At 41.0% G+C, this 19,839-nt stretch overlaps 2 protein-coding genes across 2 annotated transcripts; one reads left to right on the top strand and one right to left on the bottom strand.

Moving 5' to 3' along the window:
- Window positions 1–1,274: 1,274 nt before the first annotated feature.
- LOC21405073 (acyl-coenzyme A thioesterase 13) lies at window positions 1,275–14,560 on the top strand. The gene is made up of 3 exons (XM_010112453.2): window positions 1,275–1,648; window positions 2,232–2,378; window positions 14,189–14,560. Exons 1-3 carry the CDS (start codon window positions 1,289–1,291, stop codon window positions 14,330–14,332), a joined length of 651 nt encoding a protein of 216 aa, XP_010110755.2. The 5' UTR covers window positions 1,275–1,288; the 3' UTR covers window positions 14,333–14,560.
- A 250-nt stretch (window positions 14,561–14,810) lies between these two features.
- Window positions 14,811–19,141, bottom strand: LOC21405072 (cell division protein FtsY homolog, chloroplastic). The gene is made up of 12 exons (XM_024175001.1): window positions 18,731–19,141; window positions 18,520–18,624; window positions 18,229–18,302; window positions 17,892–17,950; window positions 17,592–17,629; window positions 16,651–16,771; window positions 16,453–16,521; window positions 16,285–16,367; window positions 16,090–16,158; window positions 15,576–15,638; window positions 15,322–15,444; window positions 14,811–15,237 (listed from the first exon to the last, which is right to left on the bottom strand). Exons 1-11 carry the CDS (start codon window positions 19,028–19,030, stop codon window positions 15,331–15,333), a joined length of 1,095 nt encoding a protein of 364 aa, XP_024030769.1. The 5' UTR covers window positions 19,031–19,141; the 3' UTR covers window positions 14,811–15,237; window positions 15,322–15,330.
- Between the last annotated feature and the right edge of the window lie 698 nt (window positions 19,142–19,839).

The following is a 19,839-nucleotide window of genomic DNA, read 5'->3' as shown; positions in this document are numbered from 1 at the left end:
TAACATGTAATCCTATTTAAACATTATGCGAAATAAAATCGTATTTTATTAATAAATAAATATTTTTGTTTTTGTACTTTATGTTTATGAGCAATATCATAAAGATCCAATACTCATTGCTAAGTCCTTAATTAATTTATGTGTATGCAGTGTTTATAAACAAAAGATATAATTTATCTTAATATGGGTTGAAGATCGGTAAATATGCTAAAAATAATAATAAAAAAACTAAAACACGAAAAAATAAAAAATAAGAGAAAGAAACATTACACAAAAAGCCAAACAAGAACCAAAAGTTCAAACAAAAACCAAATTAAAACCAAAATCAAGATGACGTAGGAAAAAAAAATTGCATACAAAAATGTTGTTCGTTACCATGGGATATATCTCGAGCCATATGTAAAAATAATTTAATAAGAAAATTTTATCAGTAAAATAATTTTTCAAAAATTCTTGAAACGACTAGAAATGATCACATTTTACAAAGTATAAATAGCCATTCTTTGTAAAAATAAAAAAGGTTAGTAATCTCTTTATAAAATGACTCAACAACAAAGTTTTATCTATCAAAAAATGACTGCGGAACCAACACAAAGAACTGCTTTTTTAAAAACGACAGGACAAAAAACAAAATTTATTTTATCAAATTTCACTTTTGTTCGATGCTCACACATAACAAATTTCTCATCCTTCTAGCAAATTTCTCACATTAAAAAAAAAAAGAAAAAGAAAAAGACGACTGTCATCTTAATGTGAGATGACATATTTAGACGATTAAGATTTGTTCATTTGTATTTTTTGAGTTAAAGTGATTTAAATTCATATTCTAATTTGAGTTAATGTTTATTTGAGTATAATTTAAGTTGAAATTCTAATTTAAGTTTGTGTTAGATGTACACATTTTGAATTAGATTTAAATTAAAAATCTATTTGAATTTGTATTTGGATGGGTCAAAACTTAAATTTATATTTAAATAATATTTTAATAAAAACTTAATGATAATGAAAAATTTTAATAGGGTATATGAATAAGGTTTTATTCATCTCTTTATTATAAATGCATAAAAAAATCATCTAAATCGAAATTAAAATGAAAAAGTTATGATATTTTTAAAAATAAAAAAAATATGAGTTTGAGTTTAAGAACTTGGGTTGAAAAAAAATTTAAACTCTAAACTCAAATTAAAACTTAAATTTTACCAAAAAAAAAAAAAAAATTGTAATTTAATTTTAAACTTTTTTTGTGTGTTTGCAGATGAATAATCCCTCTATAGTCTATGTCCGCTTAATGGGAGATGAGGAAGGCAAAGGAAGACAGGGGAAAAGAGGAGAGAAGATAGGGGAGAAGTTCCAAGATCGACAACACAAGAAAAGAGAAGCACTGGAAATGGCGAAATCCTCGTCCGATGCCCTTCCAGAGTCGTTCCAGAAGATTCTCTCTCCGACAGCGACAATTTTCGAAGGCGTTTCTCCAGAAACCGTCCACAAAGTTCTTAGTTTCTTTTCGACTGTCAGCGTCTCCGCCGTTCTCCCTGATCACTCCACCACCAAGGACTTCTACTCCGAATTGATCGCCGGTCTCCTGAAGCCTCTGAGAATCGAACCGGGACGTGTCACTTGCCTCCTAACTGTCAAACCTCCCATCATTGTAAATTTCTTCGCCTGATATTCTCTCTTTCTTTTTGTATTATTATGCTGTTTGGCTGCTGAGAAAATTCTCGGGATTTTTCTGAATAGGATTCCAACAGTGATATCCTTTATTTTCCTTTTCTGCATCGAGATGATTTTTTTTTTTAAATAATAATTGGGTTTGAAAAGAGGGGAGCTTATTTGGTTTCTTGGCTTGGGTACTGGGAAAATGAGGGGAAAGAGGAAAGAATTAGTTCTTTGGTTGCCGGAGGAAATTCAGATGAATTTTGTGGTAAAACATGAAGAAATGCTCGATCTAGAAGAGTAAGATAACAAGGTGTTTTTTCATACTTTACTAATTATTTTGAGATAAAATGTGGGAAAGGGGGTTAAAATGAATTTTATTGGTAATGAATGATTATGTTTGAACAGCGTTGATTTCCTTGGAGGATGTTATAACATGTACTTTTGGAAAGATTTTGAAGTGAGAAGCAGGGAAAATAGTTGTGGAACTTAGGGGTTAGTTTTCATTTGTTTTAACTCTATTTTCGGGGAAAGCAAACAAGGGATGGTGATGTTGTTCTTGTTGTATGATTCCGCAGAACACCTTCTCAACAGTTCATGGAGGAGCAGTTGCAGCTATTGCCGAGGTTATGTCCATAGCTTGTGCTAGAACTGTTGTTGCTGAGGGTAAGGAAGTTTTTCTTGGGGAACAAAGCATATCTTATCTCTCTGCTGTTCAAAACAATGTGAGTCTCTAAGCTCTTCACTTGCTTCTGTTAAAGTATCAGGGGAAATTTTTTTTTGAAAACTTGAAACTAAGAGCTTGTTTGGTAGGAGGGAAAAGTGGAAGAAGGGAGAAGGGCGAGGAATTAGAAGGATTTTGGTACTTATGGTTGTTTGGGAGGAGAGAAAAGGGGAGGGAATAAATTGGGTGAGGATTTCAACTCCTTCAAAGTACCCTAGTTAATGTGAAGAGGTTTGAAGAGGGAATCCATAACAAACACAATTGTGTGGTCCTTCTCTAGACTTTCCTCCTTGCTCACATACGTTTACATGGGTTCTCCTTATAGGAGAGAATACAAGCACGAAATCAGGCAATTGATTACAATAGTTAGCTGGCCTAACTAATTTCCTAATTTACATCATTGACTAATATTCTATTTACAGCAAATATTCACAGCTAATAAAATAACTATTCGGTAATATTATTACCGAATCTTTCTTTTTTTTCAACACTCCCCCTCAAGCTGGTTTGAAGATATCCTCCATAGCCAGCTTGCCAATTAGTATGTCAAATTGTCTTGTAGGAAGTCCCTTTGTAAGCACATCTGCAACTTACTCGGTAGTAGGAATATACGGCATATAGATTAATCCGTTTTTGAGCTTTTCCTTGATGAAGTGTTTGTCTACCTCCACGTGCTTTGTTCTATCATGAAGCACTGGATTGTGAGCGATTGAAATAGCAGCTATATTGTCCAGTACACTTTCATAGGCAACGGATTAGAGACCTTCAACTCTTCCAATAGTCTCTTAATCCACAACACTTCACAAATTTCATGAGCAACTGATCTAAACTCAGCCTCTGCGTTGCTTCTTGCTACCACATTCTGCTTTTTACTCCTCCAGGTAACAAGATTGCCTCCAACAAAAGTACAGTAACCAGAAGTTGACCGTCTATCAATAGCACTCCCAGCCCAATCCGCATCAGTATAGACTTCAACTTGCAAATGCCCACGGTTTTTTAACAGAAGACCTCTTCTTGGATAAGTATCTGAGAATTCTATAGACTGCATTAAAGTGTTCTTGTCCAAGTGAATGCACGAACTGGCTAATCATGCTGACTGTAAATGCTATATCTGGACGTGCATGTGATAAGTAGATTAGTCTTCCAATGAGTCTCTGATACTACTCTTTATTCTGAACTTCTTCATCTTTAGTAGGAAGGTTGGGCTCAATGGGTGTCTCAGCTGGTTTACTTCCCAGCAGACCTGTCTCATCAAGTAAATCAAGAACATATTTACGTTGATTCAAAAATATACCTTCTTTGGATGTAGCAAACTCTATTCCAAGAAAGTATTTTAATGCACCCAAATCCTTGATCTCAAAGTCAGCTGCAAGTCTTTTTTTTCATTCTCTCCAATTCTTCATTGTCATCGCCTGTCAAGATTATATCATCCACATAGACAATTAAGATTGCAACCTTGCCTTATTTACTGTGTTTGTAGAACATGGTGTGATCAGCTTGGCTCTGACAGTAGCCACAACTCTTCATAGCTCTCCCAAATCTCTCAAACCAAGCTCTTGGGGACTCTAAGTTTGAGACCATATAAAGACTTTTTTAGTCTACAGACTTTGTTTGGTCCCAAATTTTCCCTCAAACCCAGGTGGTAGACTCATAAAAACCTCCTCCTCGAGATCTCCATTTAAAAATGCATTTTTCACATCTAACTGGTGTAATGGCCAGTCAAAATTTATAGCCAAAGATAATAAGATTCTGATAGAGTTTATTTTGGCTACTGGAGCAAAAGTTTCCTGATAATCAAACCCTTTTTGCTACTAGTCTTGCCTTGTACCTCTCTATGCTACCATCAGCTTTACATTTCACAGAAAGACCCACTTGCTGCCTACTGTTCTTTTCTCCTTAGGTAAATCAACTATCTCCCAAGTACCACTTCTTCTAAGAGCATTCATCTCTTCCATCACTGCTAATGTCCAATTGGGATCATCAAGAGCTTCCTGAATGTTCTCAGGACAAACAAGTGTGAGATTTTTGAGGTATAAGCCCTATAATTATGAGAGTTTTTCATAAGTAAGGTATTTGGCAATGGGATATTTAGTGCAAGTTTGCGTTCCTTTCCTAACAGCTATAGGAATAGCAATATCTAATGGTTCTTGGCTAGGAGAAGTAACAGGAATTGAGGATGAGTTAGGAACAAAACTAGCTGTAATATCTGGAGGTCCAGTTCCCGAAGGTAGAGATTGATCATTTCCAAGATGAATAGGCCGACTTTGACTATTTTGATGAGCTATTCTGCGAGTATAATTCAGAGGCTCAGTATTGGGATTTTTTTACCCGGTTGTAGTGATTCTCCCCCTGTTTGAAATATAGTAATGTTTGGCACTATATGACTAGGATTTCCTTCATTGTTTTCACTGGTTTTATCACATTGTTCCTGACTTTGAATTTCGGGAATAACAGTAGGATGAGAAGAATGAGGTGAAGTAGTCAAATCATATTTGGTAAAAGGAGTAGGAGATAAATCCCAAAAATTTTCTTCCATCACCTCATTCTCCCCCTGAAGAGAATTTTTGTGAAAGTACGATTTGTTTTCAAAGAAAGAGACATCCATACTTACATAATTTTTCTTGTTTGGGGATTATAGCACTTATATCTCTTTTTATTAGGAGCATACCCTATAAAAACACATTTTTCAGCCCGAGGATCAAGTTTGGATTGAGTATTTCTGGGTATATGAACAAAAACAATGCAGCCAAAAACCTTTAGAGGTAAATCTGAGTACATCCCGGATAAGGGAAATATTTTTTGGAAACATTCTAATGGCGTGCTATATTTCAAAACACTTGTAGGCTTTCTGTTAATCAAATAAGAGGCTGTTAAAATAGCTTCCCCCCAAAGATATTTTGGAACATGCATTGAAAACATTAAAGCACGAGCCACTTCAAGTAAATGCTTATTTTTTCTCTCTGCAATTCCGTTTTGTTGAGGGCTATCCACGCAAGTAGACTGATGATGGATCCCTTTTTCTTTCAAAAAACTTCCCAACATTTCATTAAAATACTCGGTTCCATATTCAGTGTGAAGAATGTTGATTTTTGTTTGAAATTGAGTTTCAACAATCGTTTAAATTCCTTAAAAAGTTTTTCAACCTCAGATTTTTCATTCATCAAATAAATCCAGCACAAACGGGTATGATAATCGATAAAGGTAACAAACCATTTTTTTTTTCCTAGATATAGTAGTGACTCTTGAAGGTGCCCAAACATCACTATGTATTGAATGAAATGGTTTTGAAGAATTGTAAGGTTTTGGTAAATAAGTAGTACGATGACTCTTAGATAAGCAACAACTTTCACAATAGAATGATAAACAATCAAAATCTTTAAATAAAGTAGGAAACAAGTGTTTAAGATATGGAAAGCTAGGATGTCCTAATCTTAAGTGCCAAAGCATTATTTGTTTATAAACAGAATTAGAACTAACACTACTAAGACCCTGAGCCATTTTATTATTGGAGAAGGTGCCATCAAAGTAGTAAAGTACATCTATCATCTTAGCATTGCCAATCATCTTCCCCGAGCTCCGGTCCTGAAATTCGCAGTAAGAATCATAGAAAATTACACGGCAATTAGATTTTTTGGTAAGTTTACTCACAGTTAAAAGGTTATAGGCTAGTTTAGCGACATGAAGAACATATTTGAGATCTATATTCTCGGATAATTTTATCAAACCTTTTCCTGCAATGGGTGAGAAGCTACCATCTGCAATTCTAATTTTTTCAAGGCCGGAACATGGCGAGTAAGTGCTAAAAAAATTTGAAAGGCTGGTCATATGATTAGAGGCTTCAGAATCAATGATCGATGGAGTAGAATTTGAACAACAAGAAAGGGCATTAGGTGCACTACCTGTTTGTGCAAGAGAAACACTAGGAATACCAGATGAGGAATTAGATTTTAGCAGTTTCAGAAGATGATCCATCTGCTCCTTGCTAAAGGGACTTATCTCAGCTTCATTGGCAGTGGGAACCACACGGCTGTTTCTGTCACCAGGCTTGCTACTCTTCCAGTTTGCTGGTTTTCCGTGGATTTTCCAGCAAGTCTCTCGAGTATGGCGTGGTTTGTTACAATAGTCGAACTAGACCCCTTGGCTTCTCTTCATGTTTTCGCTGAAAATTGGTTGCTTTATTAGCAGTAGCCTTGGCAACAAGAAGGGCAGAATTCTCAACAAGTCCGCTAGTAGTCTTCTTTCCCAACATTACATGTCTGTGGCTCTCTTCTCTTTGAACATCAGCAAACACCTCACCAACTGAGGGAAGTGGAGTCTTGGCTCGAACTTCATCAAATTCCACATTGAGTCCAGCAAGGAATTTGTAAATGCGATGAGCCTCCACGGTCCGTTTGTAGTGATTGGCATCTTCGGTGGATTTCCATTCATAATCATTGAACAGATCCAAGTCCTGCCAAAGGCGCTTCAATGAATTGAAATACTTGGTGACCGAATCTTCCCCCTGCCGAATCTCACCAAGTTTCAGAGTCAATTCGTAGACCTGAGACTGATTTCCCAAATCAGAGTACATCTGATTCACACTACCCCAGAGTTCTTTGGCTGTGGAGTAGCACATATAGTTAGAGCCAATATCCTCGTCCATGGAGTTCACAAGCCAAGTCATCACCATTGAAGTTTCTACATCCCGGGTTGTATATGTTGGGTCCTCCGGTGCTAGTGCCTTCTTGTCTCCTGTTAGGTACCCAATCTTTCCCCACCCTCTGATGTACATCCAAATGGACTGGGACCACCGTAAATAATTGTCACCATTAAGGCGAATGGTGGTGATATGAACAGGGTGAGAATGGGTATTTTAAAGCTTGGTTTGTAGGGTTGGTTGGCTGGGTTGCAAGATACGGGATTGACTTGGAGGAAATATCAGACATGGCCGATGAACAAAGAAATGAAGCAGAAAAAAAAGGATTTTTTTTTTTTTTTTCGAATTTCTTAGGGAGGCTCTGATACCATCTAAACTTTCCTCTTTACTCACATACGTTTACATGGGTTCTCCTTATAGGAGAGAATACAAGCACGAAATCAGGCAATTGATTACAATAGTTAGCTGGCCTAACTAATTTCCTAATTTACATCACTGATTAATATTCTATTTACAGCAAATATTCACAGCTAATAAAACTCTAAATATTCGGTAAAATTTTACCGAATCTTTCCTTTTTTTTTCAACACCTTCCAACCTCTGTATTTTCCTCACTTTATTTATATTGACTTTTTTTACTTATGCTCTTTCCTCGTTAATAAACATAGCCTAAGTGCCATGGACACCGGGGTGTAATGTTTTCAACTATTAATTGGTAGGTTACATTTTCATTTTGTTCGTAAATTTGATGGTTGCAAGGAATTTTAGACTAAATGATCTATAAAATAATAATAATAATAAAAATTAATTTACACCACCCTTGATTTTAAATAACCTAGAATAAGTACTCCAACTGTCCAACATCCATAAGTGATTGACATATAAGGTTGTGTGACATCCTGCCATAATCGTTTAGTCTTAGAATTAACACGTGACATTGTGATTAGTTGACAAGTTGTGGTAGTGATATATGGCATTGCCCTAAGGTCTTGTGAAACGATGAAATTTTACGCGTAGATTGTGTTAGGACTCTAGTTCCTAATGCAAAAAATGAGCTAACAAGAGTTGACTGAAAATTGGCAATTGCCTTATTTATTGAACTCGAATTACTGCAATAACATCAAGAGCTTCAACGTAGCTCTAGAGACAATGGAAATGAAAGAGAAATACAGGAAATACAGGAAAAGAAAGATAGAGAGGGATTTTCGAGGAATCCCCAACCTCCCACTGAACAATTCGAGCACCAAATTCGACCCCCTCCTCCCTTCCTCGATGCTCCCCATATAGCCACCCATCTTCTAACCAATTTCGCGCATCTCCCCATATGGGCCCTTCGTGCCTGCCACGCTCCCTCCCCGATCCATCTCATTTGGGCCTGGGCCCATCTCAATTGGGCCTGAAACTCATCTAGGTGCTCCCACATAGCCTCCCAATCCGGCAGTCCCTTCCATTTAACCAAAATCTCCGCCACTTGCTTCCCACCCCAGGAGGTCCACCGGCCCCGGATGACCTCGAAAGGTTCGACCTGCAGTTCCAATTGATCCGAGAGCTGAGGTGGGAGAGGTTGACACTTGGGGTCACTGCCCCTGAATGGTTTCAGCTGGGAAACGTGAAAAACCGGGTGAATCTGAGCGTCCGCTGGTAGCTGCAGGCAATATGCTACCTCACCTATCTTCTCCAGGACCTCGAAAGGTCCGTAAAATCGTGGAGCCACCTTCTTGTTCGGCCGCCTTGCGAAGGATTTGAGACGGTAGGGCCTTAACTTGAGGAGAACACGATCCCCTGAAGAGAATGACAGTTCTCGGCGGTGAGCGTCCGCAAACCTCTTCATACGCTGCTGAGCCAGCACCAAGTATCCCTTAAGGACGTCTAGGAGCTCATTCCGTTGTTGAAGCTGTAGGTTGACGTCTTCTACAGCCGAGGGGGAATCCTGGAATCTGGAAACTGTAGGTGGATCCCGCCCGTAGACCACCTGAAATGGGGAATGCTTCGCTGAAGCATTATAGGTAGTATTGAACCAGAATTCGGCCCACAGCAGATACTGGAGCCAACCGCGAGGTTTGTCACTAACGAAACAGCGGAGGTATACTTCCAAGCACCTATTCACAACCTCAGTTTGTCCATCGGACTCGGGATGGTAAGCGGAGCTGCGACTCAGGTGGGTACCCTGTGCACGAAACAGTTCACGCCAAAAAAGACTCATGAAGAGCGGATCGTGATCCGTGATGATGGAACATGGGATGCCATGGAGTCTTACCACTTCTCGAACAAACGCGTCAACCACCCTCTTGGCTGTGAATGGGTGAGATAGTGGCAAAAAATGAGCGTATTTGGACAGGCGATCGACTACCACTAGGATCGTGTCCATACCTTGCGACCGAGGTAAGCCACATATAAAATCCATGGAAATATCCTCTCACACCCTCGCCGGAATAGATAATGGTTGCAGTAGCCCCGCAGGAACCAGTGCCTCAGATTTGGAACGTTGGCAAACGGAGCAGTTAGCAACATACTCGCGGATGTCGCCCTTCATTCCCCGCCAGAACAGATTGTCTGCCACACGCTTATATGTCCTCAAAAAACCAGAGTGTCCTCCTAAGGCAGAATCGTGGAATTCATGCAACAACCTGCGTATCCAAGGTGACTTACGTGGTAAAACGACCCTGCCCTGGTAGCACAAGAGGTCTTGATGTAATGAGAATCCAGGTGCTACTTCCTCACTCCTGTCCAACTTACCAATTAATGCCACGCATTCCTCATCTTGCCGCTTCTCCTACCGAATGTCAGTCCAATTTACTAGCCGCGGTATGGACAGGGCAGTCAACTCCATCGCCGCGCCTTCCCCGCGCCGGGACAACGCATCAGCGGCCCGGTTCGAAGCGCCCTGCTTATACTGCAGCTCGAAATCATACCCAAAGAGCTTAATGGGCTAGCGGAGGTGTTCGGGAGGCAGGAGCCGTTGATCCATAAGAAACCTTAAGCTCCGTTGATCGGTTCGCACCACAAAGTGGTACCCAAGCAAGTAGTGGCGCACTTTTGTACTGCCAATACGACTGCCATGAGCTCACGCTCATAAACTGACCGGAGTCGTGTAGTCCCCGACAACTCCGTACTGAAAAAAGCAATGGGCCTCCCTTTCTGCATTAGTACTGCGCCCAAACCCGAGCCGGAGGCGTCTGTTTCCCCACCACGAAGAGTTTCGAGAAATCTGGCATTGCAAGGACCGGCAGGGTGGTCATGGCATGCTTAAGGGCGTCAAATGCGGCCCTTGCCTCCTGAGTCCATTTGTACTCTCCTCGTTTGAGTAGTTCCGTCATAGGTCTCGCCAACTGTCCAAAGTTGCGAACGAAATGCCGGTAATAAACGGCTAGCCCCAAAAATCCCCTAACCCCATGGACATTCTTGGGTGTGGGCCAAGCCACAACGGCTTCTATCTTAGCCAGATCAGCCGCCACTCCAGCGGCCGAGATTACATGTCCCAAGTACTCCAGCTGTTGCTGCCCGAATGCGCATTTCTTCCGTTTTGCGAACAACTGCCCATCCCTTAAGAGTTGCAAGACTGCAGCGAGATGCTCCTGATGCTCTTCCCAAGTGCGGTTGTAAACCAAGATGTCATCAAAGAATACCAATACAAAACGCCGTAGGTAAGGCTGGAAAACCTTATTCATAAGCGCCTGAAACGTGGCTGGGGCGTTTGTCAAGCCGAACGGCATGACCAAGAATTCGTAGTGCTCCTGATGTGTACAGAATGCAGTCTTTTCCACATCAAATTCCCTGACTCGAATTTGATGATATCCCGCCCGTAGGTCCAATTTCAAAAAATACTGTCGCCCCATGTAATTCGTCCAAAAGTTCGTCGATGACGGGAATTGGGAATTTGTCCGGGACCGTGAGCTGGTTAAGGGCTCGATAGTCCACGCAAAAACGCCAGCTTCCGTCCTTTTTCGTGACTAACAGAACGGGGCTGGAGAAAGGGCTACTACTCGGCCTAATGACCCTAGAAGCCAGCATTTTAGCCACGAGCTTCTCTATCTCACTCTTCTGCACTTGGGGGTACCTGTACGACCGAATGTTAGGCGGTTCCGCCCCTGGTTTGAGAACGATTTGGTGATCCCGTGCTCGGTTTGGCGGTAAACCACTTGGTGTCTCAAACACAGTAGCGAACTGGGCCAAGATCTCCCGAAGAGCCTCTGGTTCCTTGGCTCGGAACTCATCAACCACCCCCCCTTCGATAGCATATATTTCCAACAACACCCCTGCTATATCCCCGTGGAATGTCTGGGAGTCCGTAAACTCACAGGCTCCAACTTCAGCGTCGGGTCCCCCTTTAAACAAATCCACCCCGCGTTTGACTTGAATATCAGGGTAAACTTTTGCCAGTCGGCCCTGACCTCCCCCAGCGTTTATAGCCATGTTACCCCTAGTACCACCTCAGCACACCCAAGTTCAAAAGGAACGAAATCCCCCAAAACCGAGTACCCTTGGATTCTGAGCTCTACCCCCTTACACACTCACTGTCGTTTAAAGCAGGCGTCGTTACCTACCTGAATTCCATAGCTGCCCGTAGCTGCCAGGGGAATTTGCAGCTCCGTCACGATCCTTAGAGACAGGAAATTGTGGGAAGCCCCACTGTCCACCAAAACCACCACCTCGCGGCTTCTGATGGTCCCTTTTAGCTTCAAGGTGTTGGCCGACGAAATTCCTATCAGTGAATTGAGCGAGAGGCCTGCCATCCCTTCGACCTCTTCTGTGGGTGGCTCCACCGCCTCCGTTGAATCTTCATCATCCTCCCCGTCCTCTTATGACACCAACCCTAAGTTTCTCTCTTAACTCAAAAAGCTCAATGGATCGTAGATGCTCTGATATCAACAAAACACCAATACCACACACACACATTAGAAACAACAAGAAAATGAGAATAATTGGAGGGAATTTTATTAATCTAATCAGCCAAGAACACCAAATTACACTGAAATGTAAAGGATAGAACGGAGAATTCGAGTACTCCGGGAACTCCTAATTTAGTGGTATTCGAGAGACCACCGCTCTCCCTAATCTCAGTTTCTCAGAACTCTCCAAATTACAACATACCTCTAGTGAGCTATTAAGCCCTTTATTTATACTAATTTCTACTAACTATACCAGCCCACTAACCAAACAAGTTTCCAAGTTATTAACGGATCCTAACATTACCCCCGCCCTAAAGAAACACATTGTCCTCAAGGTGTTCAGTAATCACAGCCGTGTTTCTCCACTTCCTTCTGATTCCTATCACGCTAATTCCATTCAACTCCCCTTCTGCCACCCCGCTCTTTGTAGATCCGACCCCAATCGGACCGAAATAAGAAGACCCAGTCCAAATGTCACTGGAATTGTCCTTAATCGCGTTGGAAGTGTGCAGCCCAGCCTTAACGGCATTGGAACCAACCCAAATCACGCCGGATTTGAGAAACCCAGCCCTTGGCTCGCCAGAATATGCCCTAATCGCACCATAATCATGAAGCCCAGCCCCAATTGCACGGAAATCAGCCCCAATTGCACTGAAATCAGCCCCAATCACGCTAGAATTCCAAGACCCAATTCTAATTGCTCCAAAATCATCCCTCATGACACTTGGATTCCAAGTCCCAGCCCTCCCATCGAGAGACCCAGCCCCCAAATCGCCAGAATTGATCTTAATCGTATCGGAATTGCAAATCCCAGCCTTCATGGCGTCAGAACTAGCCCCAACTACACCGGAATCAACCCCTTTCACGCCGGAATCGTGAGGCTCTATCCAAACAGTAGCCAAATCGTCGAGCCCAGCCTTCGTCGCGCCGGGATCTGTCTCCGTAGCATCGGAATCAGCCCCTTTCACGCCGGAATCGCGAGGCCCGGTCTAAATCGGTTTGGAATCAGCCCCAATCAAGACCGAAACAGGGATGGGTTCCCTGTTCCGAGGGTACCCATGCTGTCCCAGCCCCGGAGCAAGCCTCTCCTCCTCTAACTCCGGCTCCCATTCCGATTCCCGTCGCCGAACAAGCTCTGCCGCCTTCTCCCGACGGTCGCGACCTCCGTCCGCTCTCCTCCCGTCGTCGAACAACCCCCCACGCTGTAGATCCGAACCACCCAGCCCCAGATCGCGTCGGATCTCGCGCTCCTTCATGAGACCAACGTCTCTCCGGCATCGGAACTCCCTCTCGCGGCCTCAATCTTCACGAATTGGCGCTTCCCGGCGAAGATCCGCCCGATTTGGCACCTCCACTCCGCCTGGGTCGATGCGATTTGGGCTCTCCTCGCCCCAAGGCGCGCGATCTCACCTCTCCCCGTCCCGTCGTTCGCCGTCGCGACCCAACTCGGTCTTCCCGGCCTTCGGTCGCACCGCCAGCAGTGCCTCCATCCTCTGCAGCACCGCCTGCACGTCTTCCATCTGAGTCCGAACCTTCCCCACCTGGTCTCGGAGCCCCCCGATACTCCCTCCAGAAACCTTGAGATTACCTCTCAGAATAGTCCTAAGTTTCTCTCTTAACTCAAAGAGCTCCATGGATTGTAGATGCTCCAATACCATTGTTAGGACTCTAGTTCCTAATGGAAAAAATGAGCTAACAAGAGTTGACTAAAAATTGGCAATTGCCTTCTTTATTGAACTCGAATTACTACAATAACATCAAGAGCTTCAACGTAGCTCTGGAGACCATGGAAATGAAAGAGAAATACAGGAAATACAGGAAAAGAAAGATAGAGAGGGATTTTCGAGGAATCCCCAACCTCCCACTGAACAATTCGAGCACCAAATTCGACCCCCTCCTCCCTTCCTCGATGCTCCCCATATAACCACCCATCCTCTAACCAATTTCGTGCATCTCCCCATATGGGCCCTTCGTGCCTGCCACGCTCCCTCCCCGATCCATCTCATTTGGGCCTGGGCCCATCTCAATTCCTCTCTTGGCCCTCCTAACATAAACCTTTCGTACCGGAGGTCTAACAGATTGTTAGTGGTATTGTTTTCAATCTTCCAAATCTTGTCTTGCATCAATTATCCAAGCTTAATCATTATCCCACCATGAGCATTGTACAAGCTTGATCATTGCAATCATTTCATCGACGCTGTCAACTTTTTCAATTTTGTGTCCAAGATTTAAGTTTTCATTTTTAGTCTTCAAAATTGTGATGTGGGACTTCTATTGTATTGGCAGGCAGAGTTGATAGTTGATGCACATGTAGTGAGGAAAGGAAGGAATTTGACAGTAGTAGCAATTGATTTTACATCAAAAAAAACCCAGCAGATGATTTACCAAGCCCGTTCTACCTTCTATAACACGCCTCTTGCCAAACTATGAAGTTCTGTTGTTCGAGGAATCTGGGTAACAAGAATAATGTCCCTAAGAACTGATTGTTGTATCATTGCTTTAATGTGTCGGGACAAATAAGTCCTCTTTTTTGTAATGTAATTATTTTTCCACGCTCATTATCAGAATCATCTTATGATCTGAGGCCATGGGTGCTAAGATTTACGATTAAGTACTCTTTGAAGTTGAATGTAAATGATTACTCTGTGTTCTTTTTTACATATTTTATTCTAAATCTTGTATACTGAAGTGTAATATTTTTCTCTTACATTTAAGTAATCCAGGCTGCCAAAATTATTCAAAAATGAATTCAACTTTACTGCAAAAGGACAAACAAGTTCTTAGATGTGACGTTTGATAAAGAGATTCGTATCCTGATTCAAATTATGGTTCATAATTCGCTACAGTATTTTCTCTCATAAAAAATACACGTAAATTAAAAATAATTCTAATCTCATGATTTTAAATCTCACTCGTTACATAGAAGAAATAAACAAGTTTAACTTAAATCTCACACTTAAATATCACTCGTTACATATAAGAAATTAACCAGGATAGTGGATACAAACTGTTTCAATAAAACATTCAACAAAAAAAGCCTTGCTCAGCTGCTCACTCTTAAAAAGACTCGTTACTAAATGTACTGCACATAGATCAGCATTTGCATTCATCATCTGGAGATGAGATTGCCTTGCACACTGCAACACTTTTAGTCAGATATTGCGGGCAGGAAGTCTTTGTGGCAAAAGCTGCTTTATAGTCTGTGATTTCACAAGTATTGCACCAAAAATACACTCCAAAGTCCACATTCGCATGCAGTCTCGTGCTTGTCTGCAAAATCATTTGTTCTACTTGCCACCCTTTACTGTTTCCTTTAGCTATTCTGTAAGACAACCCTGCAAAATAATTTAGGCAAACTCGTGAACATCTCGGATTGGAAGAAACTAGCCATTAGCATTGATGTCTTACTCGAACCCCACCTTTAAGACCTAGGGAAATATGGCATTAACAAAGGCCTCTGCGTCAAAGGGTTGGAGGTCTTCCACCCCTTCACCAACACCCACAAACTTCACTGGGATGCCAAGCTCATCGACCACGCTTACCTGCACGTAGATATCATTGTCTAATAACTTGTACTCTCTAAATAGTATGAGGATCCAAATGTATGGAGAGCACAGCCAGATATTTCTATTAAAATGACAAATTAAATATTAGTCTCAAAGTTGGAACATACCACGCAGCCGCCTCTAGCAGAACCATCAAGTTTTGTTAATATCAAACCAGTAATTCCAACAACCTGTTGCGGAGGGCAAGTACAAACAATGAAGGCACATAAAGTTTAAAAAGCACATCAGTCAAAAGATCTGTGGCGTGTGGAAAATGGAAATGAATCAAATGGTCATGCTCTAGAAGAAAAATTCATTTCATAGAGAAAGTGAGGAAGAGGATGAGATCAGCAGTTGTCTAAATGTTTAGGTTTCTATATAATATATATCACATGAAGTACTAACTATATTAAAGAAAACACATCTCTTAGGAATCTTAATTCAATGGTTTAGGGAACCTGAGTTTTCTCTTCAGGGGTTAAGATTCCAGACTTTTATTATGCATAGATTATAGTGGAACGTTTAAATCACTATAAACCTCTATAACGAAGAAAAAGATCTACTGAAATTACTTGATACACGCAAGTTCGTAGTGCAGCAACTATCCATGTTAATATATAAAGCTAGTGACAGGAATATTACGTCATTAAACTCTCTTGCTTGTGGAAGCATGTTTAAACCAGTTGTCCCATCCAGAACTTGGAGGATCTCCTGCATGTGTATAGAAGGAAGATTTCATCAGAGAACAAGATATAAATTTCTTTTTTCGTAATGCCATATGTTATAATCTGATCATGGAGAGGGAATGGGTGGGACGAGGCAAAGAGTTAAACTCGCGTTAGGGGCGCCAGAAACAACTTTGCCTACGGCTTTCTTACAAGCAATCAACTCTTCCATGAGGCTATAATTAGTGTGAAGACCTGGGAATTTGAAAACACAAACATTCTTAAAACCAAGGACAAAAGATTAACAAATACAGAGCAACACAAGGTCATGTAAACTTACGTCCTGAGGTGTCACACAAGACAATATCATAGCCTTGTTCTTTTCCTCTCCTCACTGCCTGTGAAAGAACTATTCGAAAAGCACTTTAAAATCATGTATCAGTCTTTATTCCATGTATTTGAAATCTCTGAAGATAATCCAATGTCCCAAAAGAAATGCAAAAGTGAACACATAGCATTGATTTAATAAAATTGGCACCTGTTGATGCTTTGGCCTTCTCTCCTTCAGCAACAACAATTTCACAACCAGTTCTCTCAGCCCATATCTCTAGCTGATCACTTGCAGCTGCTCTAAATGTATCCCCTGCTGCCAACAATACCTGTTACAAGTTTTAAACAGTATACAATTAAAAAAAATAAAATAAAATAGAAACCTTCTCCCACGAAGCATGCCTTTTTCTACATTAGGCCACATCTTCAAACCTCCCCCGATTCCACTGATGACTATCTCCTAACGCCTCGTCCCTCTCCTTGACGTATTTCCGGTTACATAAGTCAATATTCAATTCAAAGAAGAAGAAGAAAGCAGACTCCAGAAACTCCTAAAGAAGATGTTGCACAACCCATTCTAAATCAACAGACTCCAGAAACTCCTAAAGAAGATGTTGCATAACCCATTTCCACTCCAACTTTGGCAAATGAGTATAATAACATGCATATCAACACCTAACTTTCTGAGAAAGTTTGCTGACTTTTTCCTGGATACTTCAAATGCTACTTCACCTCTTCCTTCACCAAGGTTTTTATGTTTTACGTCAACGGTAATTGCTTTCGTCCCAAAGCATTTTTTTTGTGCTCTAATTTCTCATGGTCCACGGGGGTTTATTAAATTTGTTAACATTTTGGGCATTAATTCAGTCATTGTAGTCAAGTGGGCCCAACTAAACAGACATACTAGTGATGCCGCTATTAAGATATTTCAAAATTAATTTGCAGCTTTACGGTCTACCCTACAAATATGGTATTGATCTTCATTTTCCATAATCATTTTATCACTGCATAAAAACAAGATTATTATACCAAAACAAGGTCAATAGACCACAACAAACTTCTACAGTTGCAAAAGCGAGGAGGAATCTCTTGATTACAAGCTTCAACAAAATGTTCAACAAGGAGGCCTCTCTTTATTATATTTCTCACCTTTGCTCCTTCATTCTTCAACCTATTAGCCAGCTTCCCTGCAAAATCCCAATTGGATCCTTATTTCATTAAGACCACGAAGGAGAGCAGAAGAAAGAGAGAAAGAAGAAAGCCTAAATATAATGTATCTAAAGGAAATACTCTACGAGCTTCTTATAACCTTACATGCTTTACTTTTTCACACTAAACTTAGCTTGTCTCCAGCTCAAAATCCTCATAAATGCATCAGCAAAATTTCATAGATATCCAATTCTCCCTTATCTCATTAGAGAAGTTTTATGATTTAATCCATCAACTTACCAAGAGATGTTGTCTTGCCACCTCCATTAACACCGACAACCATGACAACCGCAGGTTTCCTGATGGAATGAGACGATTAAAATCAAGATTAGTGCTTGAGGTCCTAACTTTCTTTCCCAACTTTTCTACAGCAACTCACATGACAAGCGAGTTGTCATCTTTATATTGATATATATATATATATATATATATATATTAATACTGATTGATGCGGCAATTTATTAAACTCGTACCACTAAAATAATAACAGCCCATAATCCACATTATTTGATATTAAAAAGTTGAGATTCTTTCTAAGTTAACAACCACAAAAACCAAGCTCAAAACATCCAAGAACCTGAATCCAAGCTTAAGTTCAGTTTTGCTCCCTTTCTTAGTCAGCAAGTCCAGCACACTCTTCTTCAACGCAGCCTGCAAGCATTGCAATTGAAATTACCACCATATCCTCACCTTACACTAATAACAAGCCCTCTTATTTTATCTACTCTTTTTTCTTTTTCCCTCTCCTGTTTTTTTCCATTTCAAGGAAACAAAAACCTTCCAAGCAACAAAAGATCAGAACATCATCCCTCAGTCTTTAATTCGAATTAAACTTTAATTTCATAGGCGCAATTATGAAAATGACGACCTTAATTTCGCTTCCCGATTTCAGCTTCCCTGCGAGAATATCATCCCTCAAGCTTTCCACAATCTTTATCGTAATTTTCGGCCCAAAATCAGACACTAGAAGAGCCTTTTATCCAACAAAATCAGGGGAAATTCATAATTAAGTTGAGAGATTAAGGATATACGAGAATAGGTTGAGCAAATTTTTCTTGAGAAAATGGGAAAAAGTAAACCTCTTCTAGTTCGTCGAGAACTCGGTCGGTGTCGGCGAGGTTCCAGTAGAGAAGAAGCTCGTCAACGACGGCAAGGTTGTCGCGGGTCTTGGAAAAGCCAGAGAAGATCTTCTCGACGTCGCTCCTGGCCTTCTCCTTTATCAGCCGGCCCAGCCGGGTGAAGAACCCGGTCTGCCCAGCGCTGCATTTGAACCGGGAGTTGCAGGACCGGGTTAGTAGGAGGCGGTTTTTCTGTTGTTGCGTTAAAGGGTTTGAGCAGAGCGGGAGGTGAGAGAGAGAACATGGAGAGGGAACAGCCATTTTCCTCCTGCTCTCAGCTCCAAAGAGATTGAGGAATCGAAATTTTAGAGAGAGAAACTGGATAACGTCGTGATTGTGCAGCTACGCTCGCTCGCTCTCTCTTTTTGTCAAATTCATTGTCGTCTCTTTATAAGAACGAGTACACACGACAGTGGCTAGTGTAATAGAATTTAGTAAATTATGAGATTAAATTACATAATTAAAAATTATGGCTAGGGTTTTCTTAGGGTTTCTTAGGATTTTTTCTCAGGATTTTTTCAAGGTGTTCTCAGGGTTTTCTAAGAGTTTTCTCGGGGTTTTCTTAGCGTTTTCTCAAGGATTTCTTTGGAGCTTCTCAGGGTTTGCATAAGTTTTTCTCAATGTTTTCTCAGAGTTTTCTTCGTTTTTCTTAGGGTTTTCTCGGAATTTTTTCAAGGTTCTTCTCTGGGTTTTCTCATAATTTTCTCAGCATTTTCTCGGGGTTTTCTCAGGGTTTTCTTAGGGTTTTCTCAGAGTTTTCTCGGGGTTTTCTCAGGGTTTTCCTCAGGGTTTTCTCAGGGTTTTCTTGGAGTTTTCTTAGGGACTAAGGGCTTTCTCAGGGTTTTCTCAGGGTTTGCTCGGGGTTGTCTTAGAGTTCTCTCGGGGTATTCTAAGGGTTTTCTCAGGATTTTCTCAACGTTTTCTCATTGTTTTCTCAGGGTTTTCTCAGGGTTCTTCTCAGGGTTCTCTTAGGGTTTTCTCAGGGTTTTCTCAGGGGTTTTTAAGGGTTTTCTTAGGGTTTTCTCAGATTTTTCTCAGGGTTTTCTCAGGCTTTGCGTAGGTTTTTCTCA

The sequence above is a fragment of the Morus notabilis genome, unplaced genomic scaffold (genome assembly GCF_000414095.1).
Source record: "Morus notabilis unplaced genomic scaffold, ASM41409v2 Scaffold16, whole genome shotgun sequence".
Taxonomy (NCBI): Eukaryota; Viridiplantae; Streptophyta; class Magnoliopsida; order Rosales; family Moraceae; genus Morus; species Morus notabilis.
The sequence above is the reverse complement of the archived record's forward strand: the minus strand, read 5'-3'. Positions and strand labels throughout refer to the sequence as shown.

Bases quoted from the DNA above. Each gene is read 5' to 3' on its own strand.
- LOC21405072 (XM_024175001.1), bottom strand. From the start codon at position 19,030: ATGGCTGTTCCCTCTCCATGTTCTCTCTCTCACCTCCCGCTCTGCTCA. The intron at 17,951-18,228 runs GTTCTTGGATGT...TCATTCCATCAG, and splicing joins GAACTTAAGCTTGGATTCAG to GAAACCTGCGGTTGTCATGG. The intron at 15,639-16,089 runs GTAATATTCCTG...CCTCCGCAACAG, and splicing joins AAGCAAGAGAGTTTAATGAC to GTTGTTGGAATTACTGGTTT.
- LOC21405073 (XM_010112453.2), top strand. From the start codon at position 1,289: ATGGGAGATGAGGAAGGCAAAGGAAGACAGGGGAAAAGAGGAGAGAAG. The intron at 1,649-2,231 runs GTAAATTTCTTC...ATGATTCCGCAG, and splicing joins CTGTCAAACCTCCCATCATT to AACACCTTCTCAACAGTTCA. The intron at 2,379-14,188 runs GTGAGTCTCTAA...TTGTATTGGCAG, and splicing joins TCTCTGCTGTTCAAAACAAT to GCAGAGTTGATAGTTGATGC.